Here is a 13,193-nt window from a genome sequence, read left to right as displayed (position 1 = left end):
TCTTCTTGAAACACATAATTTTTTACTTAAGGCAAGCTTTAGAAATGTGCAGTAAAATTTTGGAATTTTATATTCCTTTCATAAAGGAATTGGATTTTTGTAACTTTTTTGAATAAATATATTTTGAATTTTTAAGAAAACTTTTGTAAAAACTATAATATAGTTATAATTAATATAAATAATATTTATATACTTAAAAACAAAGCTTTAATATAGTGGTAAGTTTTTTGAGCACCACCAATTAGCAGCAAACAGAGTTTTCTTTTTGTTTCCCATTGTCTTGAAAGATTGAATTAATTTTAATGCAATTCTAACCTCTTCATGTAGCTTAATCGGGCTTCTACAACAAAACCTAAGGGCCCACCACCTGCTGGTGGCGATGGTGCTGGTGCTGGTGGTGGAGGCGGTGGTGGTGACGGTGATGACCTGGATGCCTGGATGAAATCCCGTCAATTGCATAGACCGGAACATCAACTGGATATGTCAGAAGCTGAATTATCTGAGGAAATTACAAAAGTTCTCACAAATACCAATACCAATGTTGTCCATAACTTGGTAGTCTATAGTTTCAAAGATGAGGCATATGTTACCGTAAGTCATAGAAATCGAAATGGGGCGTAAAAGAGTTTTCCTATTAAGGTTTTTCGGTATTTGCATAGCTTCCACCTGCCAGCAATACTGTGACCTTATTGAAATTCGATGGCAACTCTCTTCATATTGATTCCGAAGAGGCGAAATACCAAATGGAAGAGAGTGGTGAAATAGGTGAGTTTGTTTTTTATTTGAAAAATATTGTATGTGTAACCATAGAGAAATTTCATTTTTTAGAAAATTTTGTCGAAATTTTGTTTCTATAGAAAATTTTGTCCAAACTTTAGTTTTATAGAAAAATTTGTCAACATTATATTTCTATAGAAAATTTTGTAAAAATCTTATTTCTATAGAAAATTATGTAAAAATTTTATTTCTTTTGAAAATTTTGTCAAAATTTTATTTCTAGAGAAAATTTTGTCAAAATTTTATTCCTATAGAAATTTTTGTCAAAATTTTATATCTATAGAAAATTTTATCAACATTTTATTTCTATAGAAAATATTGTCAAAATTATTTTTATAGAAAATTTTGCCCAAATTTTGTTTCTATAGACAATTTTATAAAAATTTTATTTCTTTTGAAAATTTTGTCAAAATTTTATTGCTATAGAAAAATTCTCAAAATTTTTTTTTTATAGAACATTTTGTCAAAATTTTATTTTTATAGAAAATTTTGTCAACATTATATTTCTATAGAAAATTTTGTCCAAATTTTATTTCTATAGAAAATTTTGTCTACATTATATTTCTATAGAAAATTTTGTCAAAATTTTATTTCTATAGAAGATTTTGTCAAAATTTTATTTCTATAGAAAATTTTGTCAAAATTTTATTTCTATAGAAAATTTTGTAAAAATTTTATTTCTTTTGAAAATTTTGTCAAAATTTTATTTCTATAGAAAATTTTGTCAAAATTTTATTTCTATAGAAAATTTTGTACACATTTTATTTCTTTTGAAAATTTTGTCAAAATATTATTTCTATAGAAATTTTTGTCAAAATTTTATTTCTATAGAAAATTTTGTCAAAATTTTATTTCTATAGAAAATTTTGTCAAAATTTTATTTCTATAGAAAATTTTGTCAACATTTTATCTCTATAAAAAATTTTGTAAAAATTATATTTCTATAGAAAATTTTGTCAAAATTTCATTTCTTTAGAAAATGTTGTCAAAATGTTATTTCTATAGAAATTATTGACAAAATTTTATGTCTATTGAAAATTTTGTCAAAATTTTATTTCTATAGAAAATTTTGTCAAAACTTTATCTCTATAGAAAATGTCAAAATTTTATTTCTATAGAAAATGTTGTCAAAATGTTATTTTTATAGAAATTTTTGTCAAAATTTTATGTCTATTGAAAATTTTGTCAAAATTTTATTTCTATAGAAAATATTGTCAAAATTATTTCTATAGAAAATTTTGTCCAAATTTTGTTTCTATTGAAAATTTTGTCAAAATTTTATTTCTATAGAAAATTTTGTAAAAATTTTATTTCTTTAGAAAATGTTGTCAAAATGTTATTTCCATAGAAATTTTTGTCAAAATTTTATGTCTATTGAAAATTTTGTCAAAATTTTAATTCTATAGAAAATTTTGTCAAAATTTTATTTCTATAGAAAATTTTGTCAAAATTTTATTTTTTTAGAAAATTTTGTCAACATTTTATCTCTATAAAAAATTTTGTAAAAATTGTATTTCTATAGAAAATTTTGTCAAAATTTCATTTCTTTAGAAAATGTTGTCAAAATGTTATTTCTATAGAAATTATTGACAAAATTTTATGTCTATTGAAAATTTTGTCAAAATTTTATTTCTATAGAATATATTGTCAAAATTATTTCTATAGAAAATTTGGTCAAATTTTGTTTTTATAGAAAATTTTGTCAAAATTTTATTTCTATAGAAAATTTTGTCAAAATATTATTTCTATAGAAAATTTTGTCAAAATTTTATTTCTAAACAAAATTTTGTCAAAATTTTATTTCTATAGAAAATTTTGTCAAAATTTTATGTATATAGAAAATATTGTCAAAATTTTGTTTCTTTAGAAAATGTTGTCAAAATGTTATTTCTATAGAAATTTTTGTCAAAATTTTATTTGTATAGAAAATTTTGTAAAAATGTTATTTCTATAGAAAATATGGCCAACATTTTATCTCTATAGAAAATTTTGTCAAAATTTTATTTCTATAGAAAATTTTGTCAAAATTCTATTTCTTTAGAAAATGTTGTAAAAATGTTATTTCTATAGAATTTTTTGTCAAAATTTTATGTCTATTGAAAATTTTGCCCAAATTTTGTTTCTATAGAAAATTTTGTCAAAATTTTATGTCTATTGAAAATTTTGCCCAAATTTTGTTTCTGTAGAAAATTTTGTCAAAATTTTATTTCTATAGAAAATTTTGTCCAAATTTTATTTCTTTAGAAAATGTTGTCAAAGTTTTATTTCTATAGATAATGTTGTCAAAATTTTATTTCTATAGAAAAATTTGTCAAAATTTTATTTGTTGCTCTATATTATCCTCTAATACTTCTCTAGGTTATCCCCTGCCCGCCCCAAGGTACTCACTCATGGAAGCTGAAGCTGCTGGTGTAAAACCCGGTGAGGAAGGCGATGGAGAAGGTGATGATCAAGAACCCAAAGAAGGTGAAGAAGCAGCCGAAGAAGAACCTGCAGAAGAGGAAGCGGAAGAAGAGGCTGCTGAGGAAGGCGCTGAGGGTGAAGAAGGCGAAGCTGAAAAAGTTGAAGAAGAAGTGGTGGAAGCAGCCCCTCCACCTCCACCTACAGGTGGTAAAAAACGAAAACTCATTAATCAGTTTAATTTCTGTGAGAGAGCAGCATTGACTTTTACAAATCCTACAAGGGTGAGTGACTTACGAAACAAAGTTAATAAGTATGTTACGTTACGGTGAAAAAACACACGAAGACAAAAGAAATACCTCCCGAAACGAAATTCCCCTTTGCTGTACACACAAATAAAATTTTCTGATTCAATCACGAAAGTAATTGATTCAATTAATTTTTTAATTGAAATGTTATCAATCACAGAAATGATAGTATCAATTAAAAAATTAATTGATTCAATTAAAACATTAATTGATACTCTTAATTTTTGTGATTGATTTTTGTTTCAATTAAAAAATTTGTTAAATCAATTAAATTTTTAATTGAATATTTTTGAAAAATCAATTAAAAAATTTTCGCAAATTTTTGTCTGTGTAGTGTTTGTATCAAAGCTAATAAATCTAAAGTTGGCAAGCAATTCTATGTTTAACTTAAATCAATTATTTACTTGCTTTTAAAGAAAATTTGTAGAGTCCAAAGGAAACTTTGTTTGTCCAAAATTTCGTTCCTCAGAAAAGAAAACTTTTCTTACAGTGTAGTTTTCGGAGGTAAGCATTATATTTTTTGTGTGTAGTACTAATGAGTAAATGGTGTTTAGTACCGGAAAGCATTCGTTTAAGGTAATTTATTACTTCCTAGTATAATGTATTGGTGCGGGTAATGCCACAAGAGCATTTGGTAATGAGTTTTTCACCTCAACTACTTACTAAGTTTTAGCTGTGATTAATTTAAGTTTCAATCCAATTTCCTCCAGAATTTATTAATGTATTCAATATTTTCTAATTGCTAGAATGTGGAAACCCAAACCATACCTCCACCTCGATCACAATATGGAGCTAATGTTCTTCAATGGGTTATCTATGACAGTTATGCTGAAGATTTTGAAAAACAACAAAAAGATCGCGATAAAAAAGAGGATAAGAAAGTTCAACGTAAAGATGTATCGAAAATGAGTAAACAGGAATTAAAAGCAGCCATGGCCGAAGAGTTGAATAAGAAATATCTGAAATGTTGGCAAATATTGGAACGTATGATAAATCAGAATATTTTTAAGGATATAGCTCATGATTATCGCTATTGGGAAGATCCAGCTGATGAATTTCGTGATGGTGAAGGTACTCTTTTGCCTCTATGGAAATTTCAATATGAAAGGACCAAGAAAATGAGTGTAACCGATGTTATGTTTAATCCTCATTACTATGATTTATTTGCCGTATGTTTTGGATCACGTGAGTAATAAAATGTGATGTGGTGAATATTTTTTTTTAATTCTCTGCTGTTTAGATGATTTCATGAAACAACCCAGCGAAGGATCAGTTTGTTTGTTTACTGTCAAAAATCCATCTTATCCGGATTATATCAGTGAGAATATGCATTTATTTATTTTTTTTTTTAATTTCCTTAACTCTCGATTAATTTCAGTTATGACGGAAAGTGGTGTCATGTGTTGTGATATTCACCCAAAATATCCTTTTCTGGTAGCCGTTGGCCTATATGATGGCAACGTCCATGTCTATAATCTTAAAGAAAATTATCGAGAACCTCTATATGTATCAATGGGTGTTGGACATAAGCACATAGAATGTGTATGGGAGGTAAGACTATGGTTATGGCATGGAAGTTTAATGAAGGAAGGAAGAGTCATTTTTAGATAAGTTAGACACAAAAAAAGTTTTTCAATTCATTCGAAACGAAATTTTCGACCAACGAAGTTTTTTTTATTAAAATATTTAAGCGAGATTATTGGACAAGAATATGAAGGGCTAGGTATAGTGGCAGACTGATATTCCAGGCTCACTTAGACTATTCAGTCGATTGTAACACCATAGTGGTGACCGATTCTATGTTTAACTAAATGAAAAGCAACCTGCTTTTCATAACCGAATTCGAAGGCTGCGGTGAAACCACTAAGACAATCTTTGAAGCACACAAAAATGTCACCAGCATTACTGAGTGGGGATTCACCGCTGAAAAACTTGTTGACGTTTGGTCGAAACAAGGGCTGTGGAGTCGGAGCCGGAGTCGGAGTCTGAAGATTTTGCTGGAGTCGGAGTCGGAGCCGGAGTCGTAGAAATTTTGATCGACTCCGACTCCGGCGAAACAAAACTGAAAAACACTTCCTATCTTAGTAACTAGAGAAATATTTCGACAAATTAGATTCCATTAGGGTTTTTAATTGAACAACGAAAAACGAAGTAATGGATTTCAGGCCATGGGTGAAATTTCACGGTGATATAAAAAGTAGGTTTTACTAGAATATGGGCCGCATAGATCAATTGTATTGTTCTATTTTTAATATATTAAAATATCGATTTTTGACCATATATGTACTCTTGATAAAGGTACAATTTTAAGACAATATAGCAGTAGAACCTAACGTTCTAAATTTTTTGGCAAGTATGTCGAGTTCGAAGATGAGCCATACCGGACAATTTTGTGATATAGCACCTACATATAAACCCATCTTCCGATTTGTTTTAAGAAGTTTTTCCCAGTCTAAAATCTTCATAAGATTTGTCAGAAATTTTGAATTTAGAGTTATTTGAGATCCATATTTTGTATATGGAGATAATTACTTGAGAAATCTCCAAATACACCCGATGTCCTTGGAAGCTGTAATTTTAAATTAAATCTCTGCCATGGCCTCTAACAGGGATGATAAATTATGTTGACGAAAAAGTACTAAAAATGTACTTGTCGAAGCCAAAAGGTGCTAAAACTATATAATATCAAATTTAAAGACTATTGTAAAAGTATACATTAAAATCTAGTATATATTAAAATCTAGTCCGATTTGGACATTTTTTTTTAGTTTTTCTAAAAAAATCTTATTTTGCAAAATTTTATTTCTGTAGAAAATGTTGTCAACATTTTATTTCTATGGGAAAGTTTGTCAAACTTTTACTTCTAAGAAAATTTTGTAAAAATTTTATTTCTATAAAATTTTGTAAACATTTAATTTCTATAGAAAATTTTGTCAAAATTTTATTTTTAAGAAAATTTTGTCAAAATATTATTTCTATAGGAAATGTCAAAAACTTCTATAGATTTTTCTTTCAAAATTTTATTTCTATAGAAAATTTTGTCACAAAGAAGTACCTCTTTGCAAAATCTACCAAACGAATGTGGTATAGACAATATTCCTCTCAAAAATGTTGAGATCCTGTAATATCCTAATTTCTTCAATGTCCGCTTTTTATAATTTTTAGAGTTGAGTTTATATGTGAGAAACGTTCACATTTAGGCAGAATAACTCTATATAGAGTAATTGTGATGAAAAAGAACCAAATGACTCGCGGTCGTGCCACGGTGCTTTTGGCAGTCGAAATGTATAAAAAAAAGCACAAAAGTGTCAACTTTATCAACCCTGGCCTCTAGTGTCCATAACTGATAGACCATTTATAAATCGATGTTTCACCACTTTATATCTATAGAAACAATTTTCGTAACTGTCCAGCTATTCCTGTCATGGTAGTGGTTATTTAAAATTCCGCCCGTCCTAATTTTTGGCAGTTTATGTTTGTTTTCTATATCCGACACATTACATCTTTTAACATCTAAACTTTCTGTCTGATTAGCCCGTCATTTTGATTTTTGTGTGTTTTTCTTTTTTATATAGATTTATTTTTTATAAAATTCCCATATATGTAGATTAATTCCACACCCAGAGAAGGAATATGATCACCTCAAACATGTTTCAAGAGCAAAATGTTATTTTTGGATGGTGACCATGTAACATGTTCGCAGCAACCATGTTATTTTCTCGGAAATGATGTATCTGTTTTCAGAAAGCATGTTATGTTTGCCGAGAAAACAACATTTTTGCGATAAACATGTTACATGGTCACCATCCAAAAATAATATTTTGCTCTTGAAACATGTTTGAGGTGATCATATTCCTTCTCTGGGTGCAGGATTTTTCTTCTTAAACTTCAATTATGTTTTGAAATTTTTTGTTTTTATAAATATGTTACATATTTTGGAGATTGTTGTTATCTACGCATATTTTTATGTGGTCTCTCTATAGTCTTGTGTCGTATTTTAATTTATTTAAAATATATAATTCATGCATGATAGCGTGATTGCTATATTTTTGGCAGGAAAACCACAAGGGGCTATAGAGCCCCCCAGCATTTTAATGTGAATACATTTTTTGTTACTCGTACCATTTCATCTTATCGTGATACTGGTTCGCCTCCAAAAATTGGTAACCGTGCTAGAAATGATCTGAAAAGTGAAGGTCAAATTGGAACGAAGCCCACGCCGCAATGGTAGAAAACTGAACTAAACATACCGCGAGGACGGTTGCAAAACATAGGGAAAAATTTGCTTGGACTTAAGCCATTGAAATCCCAAAAACGAGGGGCATGGAAACAGTTGGAGTTGCTTGTACTAAACCGGCCACTTACCGAATTTGCTTGACTCTGCTGCCGATGATATTTGTATGGGTCGCCGTTACGGCTGATAGTCTTTCTCCTCTCGTATTCATCTATAAATGCCGAATATTAGCAGGAACATTACCTAAAGACACTATTGAAACCCTGGTCAGACAAAGATTTTTGCAGCAGACCAAGGACATTCCAACAGGACTCAAAGTCAACCAAGAATGGCTTAAAAAGAATTCTGGCTTCATTTCTACCGCACTATCGTCACTAGATATCAATCCGTTGGACTTTTGCGTTCGGGGCACTTTGAAGAGTAAGGTTTAGCCCTAAAAAATACGAAAATATCGATAATCTCGTGATGGCGCTTTCCTGAGAATGGACCAAAAAACCGAAGACCCACTTTCGTGCAGCCTATAATGGCTTTTTCTACGATTTGAAGGCCATAATTAGTATCCAATGTAGCCAATTGGAACAAACCTACATTTTTTCTAAAATTTTATAATATTTCCGACATTTGATGCTTTAGAAAACAAAATTAACAAATAAAAAATATAGCGCTTTCCTTTATTGCATTAAAGAAAATTAATTGAAATAAGAATTTAATATGGCAACTTTCTCTCTGATATGAAATTCAGCATAGTGAATTTCACCACATGTGTTATCACAATAAACTAATTTCTGATGCAGGACCACGTTTGCCACCGTTGGTGGAATTCTTTAAAAAATTGTAGATTTTGTTTCTGTTTGGTAGAATTCTTGATGTTTAGGCAGTTTTTCATTTTTTTAGAAAAAAATATTTGACAAATTTCATACAATTTGGCAAAATTTTCTATAGAAATAAAATGTTGACAAAAATAAATTTTCGCAAAAGTTTACTATGAAAATAAAATTTTGTAAAAATTTTCTACAAAAAAAATCGCAAAAATTTTCTATAAAAATAAAATTTTGCAAACATTTTCTAAAGAAATAAAATTTTGACAAAGATTTTCTATAGAAATACAATTTTGACAAACATTTTCTAAGGAATTAAAAAAATATCTATTTTGTACAAACTTTCTATAGAAATACATTTTTGACAAAATTTTCTATGAAAATAAAATTTTGTAAAATTTTGTAAATTTTTTAAAAATTTTCTATAAAAAAATTGCAAAAATTTTCTATAAAAATATTGCAAATATTTTCTACAGAAATAAAATTTTGCAAAAATCTTCTAAAGAATTCAAAAAATTGCAAAAAATTCTACAGAAATAAAATTTTGCAAAAATTTTCTATAGAAATCCATTTTTGGCAAAATTTTCTATAGAAATAAAATTTTGTGAAAACTTGTGAAATTTTCTCTAGAAATAAAATTTTGCAAAAATTTGTTAATAATTTTGCTGCAAGTAGAGGATGCTGATGAGGAATGTGGTATTTCCGAAACGTGCGTCCATCCAACCATCTTGCAGTCTATAGGACTTTGCCCAAATAAAGGGTGGTTAAAATTTCCAGGGCCGATATTGATTTTGAATAAAACACAAACTATTTAGGAAATTATTGTAATTTTATTTTATTATGATATATCGGCATTATTCAATTATGTATGGAATAAAATATCGGCCAAATGGGCGCCGCGACCTCGGTGGCACATCTTCATCCGATGGTCCAAATTTTCGATGACGCTGAGGCGTAATGGAGGTTCTATGCCGTTAATGTGCCGAATTATCTCATCCTTTAGCTCTTGAATTGTTGCTGGCTTATCGACATACACCTTTTCTTTCAAATAACCCCAAAGGAAAAAGTCCAACTGTGTCAAATCACATGATCTTGGCGGCCAATTGACATCGCCATTACGTGAGATAACACGGCCATTGAATTTGTTGCGCAAAAGAGCCATTGTTTCGTTAGCTGTGTGGCAAGTGGCACCGTCCTGTTGAAACCACATATCGTCCACATCCATATCTTCCAATTCGGGCCATAAATAGTTCGTTATCATTTCACGACAGCGAACACTATTCACAGTAACTGCCTGACCGGCATCATTTTGGAAAAAATACGGCCCGATGATGCCGCCCGCCCATAAACCGCACCAAACAGTCACTCTTTGTGGGTGCATTGGTATTTCGACAATCACTCTTGGATTCTCATTCGCCCAAATGTGGCAATTCTATTTATTGAGGAATCGACTGAGGTGAAAATGTGCCTCATCACTGAAAATGATTTTCTTCGAAAATTGATCATCCACTGTTGCCATTTCTTGGAACCATTTAACACGTTGTTGGATTGTGTATCTCTCCATGGTTCAAATTGAATAAGTCTGAAATAGAGAAACGTCAAATAAAATTCGGAAAAGAACTTGGCGTTTAGGTGTGGTTCACATTCAACATCGGCCCTTACAATTTTGGCAAACATTCTTTTCCTCTGTTGGTTAAGCTACTTTTGTAGTTTAGTCAACGCAATGGTTTTTAAGCTGAGATCAAAACAACAAATATGAAATCCATTTTTGGCAAAATTTTCTATACAAATAAAATTTTGTGAAAATTTTCTATACAAATAAAATTTTGTGAAAATTTTCTATAGAAATAAAATTTTACGAAATTTTTCTTTCTTTTGCAAAAATTTTCATAGAAAAAAAATGGTGCAAACATTTTGTATAGAAATACATTTTTGGAAAAAATTTCTATAAAAATAAAATTTTTTGACAAATTTTGACAAAACTTTTACCAAAAATTTTAAATTTGGTAGTTTTTTTTTTTGGCACAAGTGCGCAGGACTCTGCGACTAAGGTTTCTTTTATATGAGATAAGGCTAGACAAGAGTTCTTTAGGAATTTTAGAGATGATGAAAGAGAGTGTAACCCTTAGGTAGTTGTGACATTTTGAAATTATGTCAACATCCAATTCATGTGATTCCTAAATTGTTTGTTTTATTTTTCTAATTTTCAGATAAAATGGGGTCCCGATATGGCCGACGGTGAGATTAACTTCTATTCCGTATCATCTGGCGGACGGGTATTCAATTGGGTTCTAATGCAAAATAAGCTAATGTGCACCACCATCATTACATTATTCCTCGAAAATGGTGTAGTATCAGGACCAGATGGTACCGAAATGCGTTTACGTAGCTGTGGTTCCTGTATGAAATTCCATCCCGAAGATCCGGAAATATTTCTTGTAGGCACGGAAGAGGGTTGCATTTACAAATGTAGCATAGCCTATAGTTCAAAATATCTAATGACCTATCGTGCCCATAATCTATCGGTGTATCGCATTGACTTCAATAGGTTCAATTCGAATATCTTTATATCGTGTAGTGGAGATTGGCGTGTCAAGATCTGGGAAGATATGCGTCCTGAACCTCTATTCATTTTCGATTTGGGCTCTGCAGTGGGTGATGTTAAATGGTCGCCATACTCGAGTACTGTGTTTGCAGCTGTCACCAATGAGGGTAAGGCATTTGTCTTCGATTTGAATGTGAATAAATACAAGGCAATTTGTGTGCAAGCTGTGGTGCCAAAAAGGAAAAATAAGCTAACACGTTTGTCCTTCAATGAGAAGTTACCATTTATCATCGTGGGAGATGATAAGTAAGTAATGTGCGAGTTTTGTAGGGAATACACAGAGATATGATCACCTCAAGCATGTTTCAAGAGCAAAATGTTATTTTTAAATGGGGAATGTTTTTTCTGCGGAAATTATGAATCTTATTTCGACAAACATGTATATTTTTTCGAGAAAACAAAATTTTTGAATTTTTTCCGTTCAAAGATATAATTTTGCTCTTGAAATAGGTTTGACATGATCATATTCCTTTATTGCATGAAAAAATATTTTTTGTTTTTTAAATTGTATTTCTTCTATATTATTTCTAGGGGCACTGTAACCTCATTGAAACTCTCCCCCAATCTTCGTGTAATGGTAAAACCACCCAAAAAGCAACAAAATTTGGATCAATCCATTTTACAAATTCAGAAATTGGAAAAATTACTTTCTTTGGTTCGAGAATTACCAGAAGGTGCTATAATCAAAGATACCACCACCACTGTTCAAAGTTGAAAAGAAAAATTCGAAATGTATTTTATATTTATCTTTTTCGGAATTTAGTTTATTTTTTATTTGCATTTTTTTACAATTAATAAATATTTTTGTTTGTTTTGTGTATGTATTTAATTAAGGAACTTGTATGTGAAAAATCATATAATGCTGCGGTGTTTTTTGTAAAAAGAAATTATAAGATTTACCAAATAAATAAATAAAAATAATATAAAGAAATGAAATAACAATAAGAAATAATAAATTTATATTCATAAATTAAATAATTCTCATTTACATATTTTTCTGTATATTTTTTACAAAAATAATACCGCTATAAATTCTGTTGGATCTAGTTATTTCTGGTCGTCAAAAGTTGGCAGCAGTAGTTATACGCTTATGTTAATCGCTAAAAATCTCAACTGTATTTCCATTGTATATGATACAAATCGTAACTATTTTTCTCTTGCTCTCAATTTTTTATATCACTCTCAGATACTCACCAATCACCATGCAAGACGCAATGAGTAATCTCATCATTAAATACTCTCATTTGGCAAGAAGCTTAATGGTAGAAATATGATACAAATCATAACTATTTTTCTCTTGCTCTCAATTTTTTATATCACTCTCAAATACTCACCAATCACCATGCAAGACGCAATGAGTAATCTCATCATTAAATACTCTCATTTGGCAAGAAGCTTAATGGTAGAAATTATTGAAATTCTAACATCATTCTGATCGTACAGTGAAAGAATACAGACACAATCAAACGCAAGCGCAGAATTTCCTCTCAGAAGGCTAAAAACAAAGCAGGAATAGAATAGAAAATAATCTCTAAAACTCATGAGATCTTAACCCTCTAATGCCCAATCCCGCCTTTAGGCAGGCTTCGTAAAATCAGGAAGCTTTTAGTAAAACACACCTTAAGACAACAAAAATGGGTAAAATAAAAAGAAAACTTAGTAAAATCTGTCCAAGAGGCTTTGCAGCATTTACTGAATTTTACCGCATAAATTTGTCTTGTTTCGTTTTCTTGCTTTTGTGTCGTTAACATTAAATATTTAATCAGTCGGCAAAAAAATTGGGGCATTAGAGGGTTAAGACTGCAGTAGCAAGTGATTCCTAAGACGAATACTGAGCCTAGTTGCCTTATTCATGGCTAGGAAGAAAATACAAAATTAAAAAACCTTTTAAGCTGAAATCTTCTGCCTGGACAAACCGATCTAAAGGATTTCTTCCCTTACAAGGCCTATCTCAATTTTAGAATTTTCAGGCTTCTATTTTGACAAAAACCATTTCATGGTAGATTTGGCATCCCAGCAAAAAATTTTGGAAGTTCTTCCAAAGGCACAAC

At 30.0% G+C, this 13,193-nt stretch overlaps 1 protein-coding gene across 1 annotated transcript in view; it reads left to right on the top strand.

Annotated features, from left to right (window-relative positions):
* Positions 1-12,065, top strand: part of LOC142240681 (dynein intermediate chain 2, ciliary) — a 30,897-nt gene extending 18,832 nt beyond the window's left edge. Inside the window, exons 2-9 of the mRNA XM_075312390.1 lie at positions 328-591; positions 660-765; positions 3,136-3,461; positions 4,232-4,670; positions 4,726-4,803; positions 4,864-5,036; positions 10,748-11,388; positions 11,674-12,065. Coding sequence (XP_075168505.1) covers positions 328-591; positions 660-765; positions 3,136-3,461; positions 4,232-4,670; positions 4,726-4,803; positions 4,864-5,036; positions 10,748-11,388; positions 11,674-11,857 — 2,211 coding nt within the window. The 3' untranslated portion in view covers positions 11,858-12,065. The remainder of the gene's footprint in view (positions 1-327; positions 592-659; positions 766-3,135; positions 3,462-4,231; positions 4,671-4,725; positions 4,804-4,863; positions 5,037-10,747; positions 11,389-11,673) is intronic.
* The last annotated feature ends 1,128 nt before the right edge of the window (positions 12,066-13,193 follow it).

Source organism: Haematobia irritans, chromosome 5, assembly GCF_050003625.1.
Source record: "Haematobia irritans isolate KBUSLIRL chromosome 5, ASM5000362v1, whole genome shotgun sequence".
Classification (NCBI taxonomy): domain Eukaryota; kingdom Metazoa; phylum Arthropoda; class Insecta; order Diptera; family Muscidae; genus Haematobia; species Haematobia irritans.
The sequence above is the reverse complement of the archived record's forward strand: the minus strand, read 5'-3'. Positions and strand labels throughout refer to the sequence as shown.